General features: G+C 36.8%; 1 protein-coding gene across 3 annotated transcripts in view; it reads left to right on the top strand.

Moving 5' to 3' along the window:
* Window positions 1-15,235, top strand: part of LOC149560548 (DEAD-box ATP-dependent RNA helicase 50-like) — a 162,311-nt gene that overhangs the window by 45,958 nt on the left and 101,118 nt on the right. For all 3 annotated transcript variants that reach the window (XM_089824734.1, XM_089824736.1, XM_089824733.1), the window contains exons 4-5: window positions 7-194; window positions 953-1,166. In XM_089824734.1, coding sequence (XP_089680860.1) covers window positions 7-194; window positions 953-1,166 — 402 coding nt within the window. The remainder of the gene's footprint in view (window positions 1-6; window positions 195-952; window positions 1,167-15,235) is intronic.

Here is a 15,235-nt window from a genome sequence, read left to right as displayed (position 1 = left end):
TTGTAGGTCCTTAATGCTTGCAGAGCTATATCCAGAGCAGGAATGCCTCTCAAATCCATGGTTGCAACAGGAGGATTTAATTACAAAACTCAGCGAAATACTCTGGAGCAGGGTACTGACATACTTATAGCAACTCCTAGTCGTTTTGGTTTTCTTATGCAAAAAGGAGTATTGCAGCCAAGTAACCTTTTGAGGTAAAAGTCCATGACTAAATGCATTATTTGCTTACCTTTTTTACTAGAATTCCAAATTCATTCAGCATTCATTTTTGTATTGAATTTATCTCGATTCATTGGCATTGGGGACTTTCAGTAATACTTGTTATTGCTCCATTAGTGGAGCAATTTGCATCATGCTTTACATTGTTATGTATTGCATTATGATTTTTCAATAAGATTATTTGCTAATCTGTATTATTATTTTTCACTTTTTTGGATATTTGATTAGCCCTTACATGTAAACCTTGTTTCATGTATATTTATCAATGTATGAATAAAGGCAGTTTTAATAATTTACAAAATGAAAAATTTTCTCACTAATTCTAAGAATGAGATTTCTGGTGGGATTTGAGGGCTGTCAATAACTTGGATTTTCTGCATTTGATGGAGAGATGCCCTGTCAATACTGATATTTTTTGTAATAACCTACAAAGAATAAAAGATTTCTAGTCCCACTATTTCAACATTATCTGTGCTATATATGGCATGCATATCCAAACTTTGCAACTAACCTTTCTTCTAGGCAGATGTCATTCTCCAGTAAGCACTCAAAAAGTCTGATTTATTTTTGCATTGATAAACATGGTAATGGTGGGTGCGTCCGTTTGAAAAGTCTGTGTACATAATATGATGTGTCCGAATATAATATTTTATGTACTGCAAGTTGCAATCTTTATTAGAATGGAGTAGGTATACTAATTTTTGGGAGTATTCAATCTGTTGCAATCTTTCAGTATGGTGTTGGATGAAGTGGACATCTTATTTGATGATGAGGATTTTGTATTAGCATTGGAAAAGCTTACAAGTTCTGCACCCTTGGCCGCACAGTATCTTTTTGTTACTGCAACATTGCCACTGGATGTTCACAACAAGCTGGTTGAAAGATTCCCTGATTGTAAGGCTATCTTAGGGCCGGGCTTGCACCGGACATGTTCTGGCCTGGAAGAGGTTTGTACAAACCCTTGCGTTTTCTGTTGTTGAACACTGTGCTCTTGTTTATGACTTCCTGAAAAATGTGCCTCACACCTATTACAATCAGTAAGTGTTTTCAAGAAAAAGATTTCAGGAAATGTAGTCTATTGAAACGCGAAATATGACCTTTTAGATTTTATCCAATGTAGCTGTGACTTTTGATTAGACTTGCTTAGCACTATTATTTTATTACTTAAGAATCTCAGGAAGATTAATTGTGAATGATTTTGATCCATGCTATTTTGATGGTCCCATCTTCATGTGAAGAACATATTTGTCTGTTGTGATCTGCAAGATCTTTTACATTACTATTAACTCATGATTAAAGATAAAAAATGCTTATAGTCCTTACTTGGCTTTGAATGTAGATAATAGAATGCTTATATGTTTATATGAATTACTAATTTATAGCAGGTAATGAATGATTTTGGTTAGATTTGTTAAATCTGTAACTTTGATATTTTACTGAGCTGATTGCACGAGATCATTCAGATCTGTTCTTGCATGAAAGGCCTATTAATACTTGCTCCTTGTATAAAGACATGATCGGCATCTCCCTTGGGTAAAGATGTTTAAGTATGAAACTAAACTAAACATTAGTTAGTTTGATAACAAACATAATTATCTTCCTTTGGCGCCGATTATGAGAAGTCAAGCAAGGCCGACCTAGATAGGGTCATGTCCCATGGAGGGACATGCCCTTTGGTTACCTTATTTATGTAGGGTGTGGTTGAAGGTTAAGGACACACAATTAATAGAAATCTGCTCCTTAATCAATACTGCCCTAAGACAACTTGCAGAAGTTAAAAGCATTTCCAGAATTATATATCTCCATTCATTCAAGACTGTATATTGAAGATTATCTATAGCAAGCATAGAAAAGGTACAATCTAAGTCCTTTTTATAACAGAATTTTGCAGTAACTTTAGATGGTATCAGAGCTCTGGTAGTCGAACCTAGGTCCTACAAATTAAATAATCAAACTTGATATATATCTAGCATCATTCTCCTATCTTCAATGGCATACACAATTAGACCCAAGGATAGGTTTGACAGGAAAGAACACTTTGATGCATGGAAATTCAAAATCATGATGATTCTTGAAGAAAATGATGTAAAACAATTTGTTGATTCAGCATCTAGACAATCTGCTGTTGAATCTCATAAAACTATATAGAGTAAAGGAAATAGGAAAGCCATATAGATCATATTAGATGGAGTGAAAAATGAAATAGTACCCATGCTAACGAAACGTCAAACAACATTTCATATGATGAATGCATTATTAAATGCATATTAGGTTAACAATGCAACTAGAGTTCTCGCACTAAAAAGGCAACTAAATCATATACAAATAAAGAAGGGAGAATCAATGAATTCTTACTTCCTAAGAGTTGCTAGTCTAAGAGATGAACTTGCAAGTATAGGAACCATCATTAATGACACAACACTAACACTGATGGCTATAGATGGATTACCAGATTCATGCGAAACATTCACACATGGAGTAAGTGCCGGAGACAATCTTCCTGACTTCAATAGACTTAAGGGAGATTGTCTTGAGGAAGAATCTAAAAAACTTAAGAAAGGGGGAAAGTTGAAAACTGAAGATGAAAACTTCATGTTCTTAACACAAATTCTTGTAAAGGTAAGACGAAGCACTTTAAGAAGAAAAAGGGTAATCAAAGGAATGACAAACCTAAGAAAGATCTATCCAAAATAAAATGCTTCAGATGCAAAAAGTTTGGACACTACAGATCTAATTGCCTTGAGAATTCTAAACAATAGGTGAATTGTACAAACATTACAAGGGAAGAAGATAACTATGATCCTGAGAATTGTGTATTGTATTCGGCACTGTCAAATGAAGTCTCAAGTAAGGCATGGGTGATTAATAGTGGATCATCTCGACATATTACAGGATACAGAGAAGCACTAGACTCTATATTGAAAAAAATTAATGGTGAAGTCACCATTGGTGATAATTCAACACATTCCGTCAAAAGAAGTGGAAATTGTACCTTGAAACTAAAGTCGGGTAGTTCTCTTCTTCCTAAAGGAGTACTCTATGTACCAGGAATAAAAAGGAATCTAATCTCAGATACAACACTTGAAGATGATGGACATAATGTTGCATTTATGGACGGTAGAGTAATAACTTGGGCTAAGAACTCATTTAAGAAAGCAAAATTGATAGGTCAAAGAAAGGGGTACTTGTATGAATTAAATTTAGAACCTAGTTGACCCATTCAAGTCTTAATTCATGAAGTTGCTGATATAAACAAAATATGACATAGAAGATTAGGACATCTAAATTTCAAAACCTTATCTACTACGGAGAAGATGGTTACTGGTTTACCTAAGTAAAATAAAGATCATTCAACCATATGCAAAGGATGCACTTTGGGTAAGAACACCAAAAGTCCATTTTATGATAGCACTAGAAAAACTAAAAATGTTTTGGAATTAATCCACTCAGATTTATGTGGACCTATGTCTGTTCCTTTCTATTCCTTCTCTTGGAAGATTCTAGTACCATATACTTTTTATAGATGACTTCTCTGGGAAAACCTTGATTTACTTCATGAAATGTAAAGAATTAGAAAAAATCCTTAAGAGATTTAAAGAATTTAAAACCTTAATTAAAAACTTATTAGGACATAAAATTAAAACTCTTAGGACTGATAATGGAGGGGAATACATCTCAGATTTGTTTAAAGAGTTTTGTAAAGAAACATGAATTAAGAGGGATTAATTTTCATACCTGGTTAGAAAAATATTTAACTTAGTAGGGATGTAATTTTTGAAGAAGATTTAGCATTCAAAAGAGCTCTAAGTTTTGAAGAACCCTCTCCCTTACCTAGTTATGAAGGAAATACTGAATCTGAGTCTTAGAGGGAGAACATTGAACAAATTGAAGATGAAATTCAAAACCTCAATCTTGAAGAAACCAAAAATTCTAAGAAAAGACCACTTTGGGCCATTAAGACAGTAGAGGAAACACAAGACTTCATTTCACCATCTGGAACATTTAGAGAAAGCAAAAGACCCAAATGATTTTCTAGTTATGCAATAGACATGAATGATTTATCTAAATCAGAACCATCCAGTGTTTCAGATGCTATTAAACATACAACTTGGAAGGATGTCATGATAGAAGACTACCAATCCATAATGAAGAATGATGTTTGGGAAAATGTTCCAAGACCTGAAGGAAAGTCTGCTATTTTTTCCAAGTGGATATTTAAAATCAAGCATGCTGCTGACGATAGCATTGAAAAATATAGACCCAGATTCGTAACCAGGGGATTGTCTCAGAAAGAAGGGATTGATTATGAAGAAACCTTTGCTCTTGTTGCCAGATACACCTCCGTGAGAACAGTCCTAGCTATTGCAGCATCGAAGGGATGAAAAGTACATTAGATAGATGTAAAAACAACATTTTTGAATGAAAAGATTACATAAGAGGTATATTTGGAGCAATCTGAAGGATTTGAATCTCATAACCCTAAATTTTTTGTTTGTAGGCTCAAGAAAGCTCTCTATGGGCTTAAACAGGCTCCAAGGGCATGGTGTGAAAGAATTGATAAGTATCTCACTGGCTTAGGATTCTCCAAGAATGAAGTTGATCCAAATCTATATTATAAAAGGGATAAAGATGATATGGTAATTTTGATACTGTATGTTGATGATTTAATAATAACAGGTGATGATCATCTCATAGATAAATGCAAGAAAGATCTAATCAAAGAATTTGAGATGAAAGATTTAGGACTCCTTCATTACTTCCTAGGACTAGAAGTATGGTAGAATTCTGACAGCATCATACTCAATCAAGGAAAGTATACATTAGACATCTTGAAGAGATTTGGAATGTGGAACTGCAAGCCTATGTCTTCTCTCACGGAGACTAATTTACATAAACTTAAGGAAGCAGCGACAGAATCACCTTCCATAGATTCTACTCTTTACAGACAAATGATTGGGTCCCTGATGTACTTGGTAAACACAAGACCTGACATTTGCTATGCTGTTGAGCATTAAGTTAGTTTATGTGTGAGCCAAAGGAGATTCACCTAGTTGCAGTCAAACACATCATGAGATACTTACAAGGCACTCTTAACCTTGGGCTCAGGTATGAGAAAGTTGAATTAGACCTACATAGATACACAAACTTAGATTGGGTTGGAAGTGTTATTGACAAGAAAAACACTTCAGGATGTCTTTTTAGTTTAGGCTCAACAATGATATCATGGATATGAAGAAAGCAGTCTTTAGTAGCACAAAGTCCCATAGAAATCGAATACATTGTAGCAGCGATGGCCTCTCCGAAAGCAGTTTGGCTTAGAAAGTTACTTGTGGGATTATTTGGTCAAGCCATGTATCCTATGGCTATTCATTGTGATAATTCGAGTTCAATCAAGATTTTTGTGAATCTAGCTTTTCATGATAGGTCTAAACATATCGAAATTCCTTATTATTATGTAAGAGATATGGTAGATAGGAATACTGTAAAATTAGAATACATTTGCACTGCAGATTAGACAACAAATATTTTCACCAAACCTCTCTCTCGAGTGAAGATAGATCACTTCAGGAAAAGACTTGGTATGGTTGAATTGTAATTCATTTGTATTCTTTAAATTATTAATAAAATAATTTTATTGTCAAGCTATTGATTGTTATTGGCTCCACTATTTGTATTCATTATTTTAGAGGTGACGATCTTTGAGATAATGAACACTTGTATGAAAGATTATGAGAGATGACGATCTCTTAGCTAATGTGCTAGAGAATAGAGATCTACTGTCAGATCTAGATGAGTTCAAGATCACATTGTGATGTAGACATTGTTATGCCTATGAGTCACAATTTGGATAAAGGAAGAATTTTTATTATTCTCCGGAGTTTATCCTGTGTTCTGGCAGATCTTAATTGAAGGTCATGTTGTGATATAGGAATGCCAGTACCTATGAATCACAACTTGGATAAATGAAGAATTTAATTATTCTCAGAATGATTATCCTGTACATTGTATTCTTTTCAATACTATTATCACTAGTATTAGTGATATGTTACATCACAGGTATAGTAATATGACATAGTATCATGTGTTTGATGATACCACATGCTAAGAAGATTTAGATAGATATAGAGTATCATTCTATGCTTATTCATCATAACTGATGATGCTAGATATGTTATCTCTCAGTATTATTATCAAGTTAAGAGGGAGTCTTAAATCTGTAACTTCGATATTATATTGATCTGATTGTACAAGATCATTTAGATCTGTTCTTGCATGAAAGGCCTATTAATACTTGCTCCTTGTATAAAGGCATGATCGATGTCTCCCTTGGGTAAAGATGTTTAAGTATGAAACTAAACTAAACAATAGTTAGTTTGATAACATACATAATTATCTTCCTTTGTTGCCGATTATGAGAAGTCAAGCAAAGGCCGAGCTAGATAGGGTTATGTCCCTTGGAGGGACATGCCCTTTGGTTACCTTATTTATGTAGGGTGTGGTTGAAGGTTAAGGACACACAATTAATAGAAGTCTACTCCTTAATCAATACTACCCTAAGACGACTTGTAGAAGTTAAAAGCATTTCCAAAATTATATTTCTCCATTCATTCAAGATTGTATATTGAAGATTATCTACAATAAGCATAGAAAAGGTACAATCTAAGTCTGATTCATAATAAAATTTTGCAGTAACTTTACAAGATTGGTATGGAATTGGCTAATTACGTGCGTTTGTTTCTCTAACAATGAAGGATTGAATCTCATAGAATATTGATTTGTTTCCCTTTCTATTAATGTCTCAAAAATCTTATTTTAAATTTTTTTTCTCATCCTCAGTTCTTTGCACACGCGAATTCCCCTTGCCTAAAACCTCAAATCCCTTGCCTGCAACCTCATGGAGATGCCAAGAACATTGCGTACTTTTTTTATGTTCCAAGGAAAATTTTATGCTCCATATGAATTTGGGTTTCCTAGGTTTCCCCTGCTACACTTGCTATCTGGAATTTTTTCGGAGATGAAGTTAATTATGGTTATATTAATGTTTAGGAGTGAAAATTGTCAATGAGACAAGAGAGTGGGGTGTAGAACACATGCGGGTCAACAAGCAATCAACACTGACCAAAATATATGTGTTTTCTTTGTTTTAGGGTTTGTGTTGGCTTTGTCTAGCATCTCTTCGTCCGTGTGCTGAAATTTTGGATCTTGTCACACAAATTGTTTCATTCTATGTTGAAGCAAAAATGTAGAAACATAAGACAATTTGATGTTAATTTTGTGCAACCGTAGTTGTTAGGTGTAATGCTGTATTCAACAAGCTCACTAGCATCATTCCTATTGTGGTAAAATGGGAGCTTTGGAATAGGGTATGGTCATTGATCAAATGTTTGCTCTAAATGCCCTCTTAGAGGTGGATGCAAAACATAGCATAGGCATCACTTGTGAGCTGTTTGACGGAGTGCCGCAATCAGACGTTGTCACATAGAATGTGTTGATTGCAGATTTTCCTGCCTTCAAGAAAGGCATCTCTCATTCTTTGGAATGGACAAGGAGAATGGAGAAGATAGGTTTTGTGTGGAAGAGAAGGGTAGGTTCAAGGCTAAACTCTTAATCTTTACTAGTTCTACAAGAGTCTTGGAAACAAGCTGTGAGCATTTGTGAAGGCCTAATGAAATTGGATTTTTTAAGTAGCTTTCAAACATGCTCTCAAATAGTTGATTCAACTCCAAACAGAAATTTGTAAAGACAGGGAATGAAACATTGGAGGAACCGAAGAGGAAAATAAACACAGTAGGAAGAGGGTGTTATGCAGTAGACGATAAGAGGCTATGACACATGGACAAGTGGAAGTTGAAGCACTCGACCAAAGGATAATCACATAGAAATTGATGAGTTACTTTAATCTACACATCAGGACAAAAAGAGAACGTAAGAATTAATAAAAATGGAAAAAAAAAAAAAATGAATGAATGAAAATGAATGGCAGCAAATTGCAGAGAGGAATTTGAACAGAAATCTATTCAAGTGCAAATTGAACTATTAAGAATAGGAGAAGGGCATCAAAGAGAGGAGGAAGGGTTGAGGCGATCCAAGAAGTTGTGGGGCTGTATAGAAGCATACAGAGAGACGAGATTACAAAAGAGCAAGGAAGCGAGTTTCCATGTGCGAGTTTGAGTATGTGAGGCTAATGGTAATGCCATGATTTTGAGCTGACAATTTTAGGCTTTCTAGTGGCCTATGGTGAGTTTTGGTTCCATTTTGAGGGGCTTACTATATATAGTAAGTCAGCAGTTTGTTCTAATGAGCTCAATTGAGTTAAAGGAGTTGAGTGATGCTCTCAGTTTTTATTTCTCGCTTCTAGTTTGGGCTCCAAGAATCTTGGAGGAAGCATCTATTTTTAGTAAGTTGCCTTGTCAGGTTCATTCATTGCATTTCTCATCAGGATCACTATTGTATTGTCATATTTCTATTCTGATGCTTCTTTAGTCGTTTTCATAAGATGGGTGAATTATTATTATTCAACTAAATATGCTGAGGTTGCTATTTTTGTTGATATTGTATGTTGGTCACCTCAGTGTCATAGCTCGTTGGAATTGAGTTGAAAAGTTTTAAATCTTGCGCACAAGAAACAATGGCCTTGGGTGTAAAAATATCATGATATGGTCATAAAGGTCATTTTTTGGAGCCAAAAGGAAATTAATAAATTATATTATGTGCTTATGTATAAAAAAAAAGACTTTTGAGTGAAAGGTGTCTAGTTGAAGCTAAGTTGCACAATGGAAATTATAAAAATGGCTCCCATTATGAGACATCATCCGATTATTTGTTATCTATTTGGCTTTTGTTGTCTTTGTGACATTTTTGAGTTTGTGGATTTCTTTTCCCTTGTTGAAGTAGAAGGGTTTGGATTGCCTGGTAATTCACAACTAAGGTATTGTGAATTAGTTTTGGGAATTGAATTGCAAGTTACTGCTGAGATAGAGTAATTGTGTTGGCTTGTCTACAATTTCCTACTATTTTTGAGGAGTTTATGTTGAAGGAAACTGATTGGTTTGGAGGAAATTTGAGATGCTATCAATCAAATCATTCCTGCGATTTGATTTGATAAATCATTGTGCTGTTAGATGGGCTGTTATCTCACCTCAATGCAGCGTTTGTCTTTCTCTTGAGCTGTGATTCATTTTTAGTGGCTAGTATCCATTTTTCTTGCACCTGCGTTCAATCCTAGAGCACCTGTGATCACCACTAGTGACCTGCACTCAATTATTTACAGCATAGGGTAAATGGATACTTATCGCATTAATAGATTAGAATGTAATACAAAACATATACTTTATTCATATAAGCACATATGCAATTCCAATTACAATGATGATTCATAAGCCATTCAGACGATGTACATATACTTCCCGAAGGGGTGACTCAACCATCACGCAACTTTTGGGATACCAACTCAACCCGTTGTCTACAATATAATTTTAACCGACAACATCATCCCCCAAAAAGTAGAGTCATCTCCGGACGACAAAATAGAGACAACTTATATATCAAATTTCAAAATGTCTCAAACTACTAATTATATCAAGGCTCATAACAAACTAAGAAGAAGAGGGATGCGTTCCTGGTGTGGTAGATCTCTTTTGTGCCCTCAACTCGTTGAATTGCCCATGCAACTCATGTTCAAGCATCCAGATTCAGTTTAGCCCACATCTATAGTTCTAGTGCCCTCTTCATCATGTGGGCTATCCTTTGGAGCTCAATTTCCTTTGTATTTGATTCTTTCTTCTCATTCCCCAATTGATATACAATTGCTGCCTTCTTAGTAACGAGTGTTGCGCACTCCTTTTCCCAAGCTGCCTGTTGGGTGACCAAACTCGCTTTTACTGAGGCTAGTTTGGTAGCTGTCTCCTCCTGAGCCCTTACGGCTACTACTTGATCTGCCTCATTCCTGTGCAGGGCATAATATGCCTCTCGATACCCCTGTACTATCCCTCGCATGAGATGCTCGACTTTGCTTTCCACCACAGGCTCCTAAGTATTCCACTTCTCCCGCATCTCAGGGGTCTCTATGCTCCTCTCACCTCGAAACATACAGAGAAGGCCATTGGACAACCAACCCTCATAAATGCTAAGACCTGCTCCAACTCCCATACTACTGACTCCAAGGCACGTCTTTGTGCCGAGACTACTACTCGTTTGCCTCGAGTCAATACATTTGCTAAGTATGTTTTCATATCCTCCTCTATAGCTGGCGAAGGGTCGGATGGTGTGGTGGGCTCTATGGCCATTGTTGTCTCTACTGCTTCCATCATCCTCTCAGCTGTGCTCCCTCTCAGAGGTGGGGGTGGTGGTGGCTCCACTATGATGGTAGGATAACTCTCTGCTAGTACTGGAGCATCTGTCACTTCAGGTACCTCTCATGGGTGAGATAGTGACAAGTGTTGACACTACTGGTCTGATGCTGAACCTCCTACCCAAATAGCCACTCAACTCCTACTCAAGTCTTTGACTGCAACATCCTTACTAGTCAATAATGAATCGTCTATCATCACCACTACATCAGATCCCACTACATCTAAGTGAACTCCGGGTATCCTCGAACCCGTTGCTTCCTCCTGTGTAGGTACCTCCATCACTCCCTCCTGTATCCCTGCCTCATCATCGGGTATAATTGTGGTTGTATGTGTCTCAACCCCTATCTTTGGTAGAACTATGGCTATAGCTAGCACAACCTCTCGATCTCCTGAAGGCTCAGCCGTTCCTGGAGGTGCTAATGCTGGTTGGACTAATGGCCAGTGTGCTGCTTGCGCTGCTGGTTTGGCTGCTACGGTGACTAAGGTCATAACCACAGGTTGCCTAAACTGCCCAAATCCCACAATGTGAATGCCTACTGGGACTAAGTGAGAGTGAGGTGTAGCTGTGAGGGATCTTGGAAATAATAGTGGCGGTGCTGTGATAACCTCGACGTCTACATCATCCTCATCCTCCTCCTCGACAACGGCGCCAATTATTTATTGTATAGGGTAAACGGATGCTTATCACATTAATACATTAGAATGTAACACAAAACATATACTTTATTCATATAAGCCCATATGCAATTCCAATTACAATGATGATACATATGCAATTCCAATTACAATGATGATTCATAAGCCATTCAAACGATGTACATATACTTCCCGAAGGGGTGACTCAATTGTCATGCAACCTTTCGGATACCAACTCAACACGTCGGCTACAATATAGTTTTTACTGACAACATCAACAATTAAGGACCAATGATCATCTATTATAGCCCGTGTTTCATATTGGAAGGTCATTGGGCTTGTTTGCAGACCTGCGTTAGTAAGTTCAGAGGCTGCGATTTGTTGTTTAGGGGCTGTGAATGCCTGTAGAGGCCATGTGTCTGCATTAAGGGCTTGCAAATATATTTTCTTAGACCTGCGTTTGAATAATAGGCAGCCTGTTTAACTTCTACAGTGATGTGTTTCATTGGTCAGCTGTGAGAGCTATAAGGCAAACTGGTCATTTTGCATAACTTCAGGTTTCATTTATGATTTTGATTTCTGCTATCTCAATTTCTATTGTCTTCCATGATGTAAACAATAAATTGTTAGCAACAAGTTGTTCATAGCATGTGTGAATTGTTTTCCTAGCTTTGCATTCAGCTGAGTTATGTATGTGAAGCTTAACATTGAATAAGTTGGAGAATTGGAAAAATACATCTGATTATGTGCATGCATATGTAGTTTCTTAAATTCCCTTGCTAACACCCCAAGCACAAACTATTATTGGTATTGATCACCAAGTGTGTGATTAAATGCCAAATATCCGCTTAGTGGTAAAAAATTGATGAAGTTGGTGATTATTCAAGTTATACCAAGACAGGTTTATTACAAAATTCAATGAGAATAAAAATTATATTTCTTGTTGCAATTTGACTATCTTGGAGCATAGAGTCCTTGCGATACTTTTTGTTGCGTGTTTTGTGTTTTTGAGATGTTAAAGTGTAGAGGGGAGTTTTGTTCTATATCAATTGGTATTAGAGTAGGGTTCTATTGTGCATGAGAAAAAGCATTGAATGTGAGGCACCTTGTTCTAGGACTTGTGGGTGGAGATGAAGCAATTAAGTTGTCTCAAGGGTTGGAGAGGATTTTTAGAAGTGTGTGGAAGTCTTGAGCAATAATGAGTTAAGGGGGACAATTCGTGAAACACGAGCAAAGCAGTAAGAGTCTGAGAGAAGCTCAAAAGAGAATATATAGGTGTGGAGAAGTCTTGCAATGGTTAGAGCTGGAAAGACTCAAAGTTGTTGATGGAAGAAAAAAAGAGGAACCGAGGATTTGTAATCGAATGGGTGTTGATGATCCCTACATTAGAAAAGGAGGGAAAGAAGTGATGGATAGTTGCATTTGAGATAGAAGCACCTAAGGTAAGACAAGATTTCTTGGGGAAGATAAAGCAAGAGAGGTGACAAAAGAAACAAATGAAAGCAACCCACACGAATAAAAAGGAGAAAAGAGAAGGAATGGTCGGGGAAGACCATCTCTTGGCGAATAAATGTCCTTTGGAGGGCATGGATGTAGTGAATGAGCTTGTGATAAATCTAGTGGAAGAAGTTTAGAATGTAGAGGTTGTCACCAAGATTGATCAAGAGCCCAATGAAGGTGATGCATTATTTGCATCGGGTGAGGAAGTTGTAGTAGCAATAGTGACTAAAGAGGTGGATGCATTCCTTGAATATGAGTCTAGAAAGATTAAAGGTTTGAGTGAGAAAGATGTGTTTTCTGAAGAGGTTGTATTCATAGCAAAAGATGACGAAAGAGTTGTAGCAATAATAGATGTATGATTTGAGATAGTTGGCAAATGGAGTTGTCCAACTGTGAACTAGTGTCCAAAGGTTGCATGTGCGCATGTGTAGGTGGTAGAGGATACTGCAGGTGAGATTTGGTGAAGGTGGTCGGTTTGCATTGGATTGAAATCCACAATGGAGAGAGAGTAGAGAGGTCATTTGGTGGAGTTGGCCGGTTGAATCCCATGAAGGAGAAGCAAAGAAGAAGACGTTGGCAGAGGAGGGCGATACATGGTGGATGTACATATACAGGAGGAGAGAAGAGTGGTGAGTGGAGTTGCAAGCAACAAAGGGTGAGGGCCATTCCAGCAAGATGCTAGAAGAGAAGGAAAAAATGAAATTTCACCTCCTTATCACAATGATGGAGTTTGTTGTAGGTTGCCAACTACCTAGCCCCATTTTATGAGTCGTACCCACAATTTTTTTCCTACTCGGCATGTCTGGTAAAGAGGCATGTGTGGTCGATGAGCAATCAAAATCAACCCAAAAATATGGTTTCTTTGTTTTGGGGTTGTGTCAGTCTTGTCTAGCATCTGTTCACATCCGTGCCAAAATTTTGGATATGATCACACAAATTGCTACATACCATGTAGAAGCAAGATGTAGAAACATAAGATGATTTGATGTAATTGTTATGCAAGTGTAATTGGTGGGTTTAAAGCCATATTCACCAACCTCAGCCATCATCCTCCTTGCGGTGGTAAAGCAAGAGCTTTGGAACACTGTATGATCATCCATTGAATGTTTGTTTTAAATGCCCTCGTAGAATTGTGCAAGCAGCATAGCCATTACTCTTGAACTGTTTGACATAATGCCTTAAACAAGTGTCGTCACATAGAATGTGGGGATCTCAGATTTGCCTACCTTCATGAAGCAGACAAGTAGAATGGAAAAGATAGATTCTGTAGGGAAGAGAAGGGAAGCTATGTCACTCAACTCCACAACCTTTACCAATGCTAGGAGTGTCTTATAAAAAAGGTGTAAGCATCAATCAAGGCATAATGAAAACTGCTTTTTTTAGTAGCTTTCAAACAAATAAGCATGTCACCAATCAATTGATTCAACTCCAAGCAGAAAATTGTAAATACAGGGAATGAAACATTCGAGGAATTGAAGAGGAAAATGAACATAGTAGGTAGAGGGTGTTATGCACTAGCAGATAGGAGGCTATGACAAAAAGAAAAGCGGAAGTTGAAGCACTCGAGTCCAAGGATAAATGCTTAGGAATTGAAGAGTTACTTTAATATACAAATCAAGGCAAAAAGAAAATGTAAAAATTAATACAAATGGCAAAAAGAAAATGAATTGATAAAAATGAATGACATCAAATTGTAGAGAGAAATTCAAACAGACAGCCATTCAAGTGCAAATTGAACCATAAAGAATGGGAGAAGGGCATGAAAGAGAGGAGGAACGATTGAGGCAACCCAAGGAGGTGCGGGGCTGCATACATGCGTATAGAGGGGTGAGACTACAAATGAGCAGCGAAGTTTCCATGTCTGAGGTTGAGCATGTGAGGCGAATGACAAGGCCATAGTTTTGAGAGGTGTATTTATACGTTCAATGAGAATAAAAACTATATTTCTTGTTGCAAACTAATTTTCTTGGAGCATGGAGTTTGCGATTATTTTGTGTTTTGTGTTTTATGTTTCGTGTTTTTGAGAAGTTAAGGATAGAGTGGAGTTTTGTTTTGTATTAGACTATAACCAACAATGATTGTAGAAGAAAGAGACACTTATTGCATTCCCAAAATATTAGTGAAAGTCTGAAAAATAAATAAAAAGGAAGTAGTTTATCGTGAAAATGTAAATGCATTATTGTTTACCGTACAGGGTAAAAAGCTTAACACATGTATAACACGATACAATGCAAAACAAATACTTTATTCATATATGCATTTACTGATTACAATCCAAATACAATGACTACAATGATCACAATGATTACAACGATAATTCCAAAGTCCATCTTGGATGTGTACGTATACCTTTCCGAAAGGGTGACTCAAGCGTCACGTGCCTGTTCGGATACTACTCTACCCGTCAGCTACACTATACATTTCATCGACAATATCATCTCCCCCCCCCAAAAGAAAAGTCGTCTCTGAACGACAATACAACAAAATTCAGAATTAAAAGATACATCAATACATAAGTACTAGATAGA

The sequence above is a fragment of the Cupressus sempervirens genome, chromosome 4, assembly GCF_028749045.1.
Source record: "Cupressus sempervirens isolate cs-2001-9-10 chromosome 4, ASM2874904v1, whole genome shotgun sequence".
In the NCBI taxonomy this organism is placed as follows: domain Eukaryota; kingdom Viridiplantae; phylum Streptophyta; class Pinopsida; order Cupressales; family Cupressaceae; genus Cupressus; species Cupressus sempervirens.
Note: the sequence above shows the minus strand (reverse complement) of the source record. Positions and strands in the feature narration are given on the sequence as shown.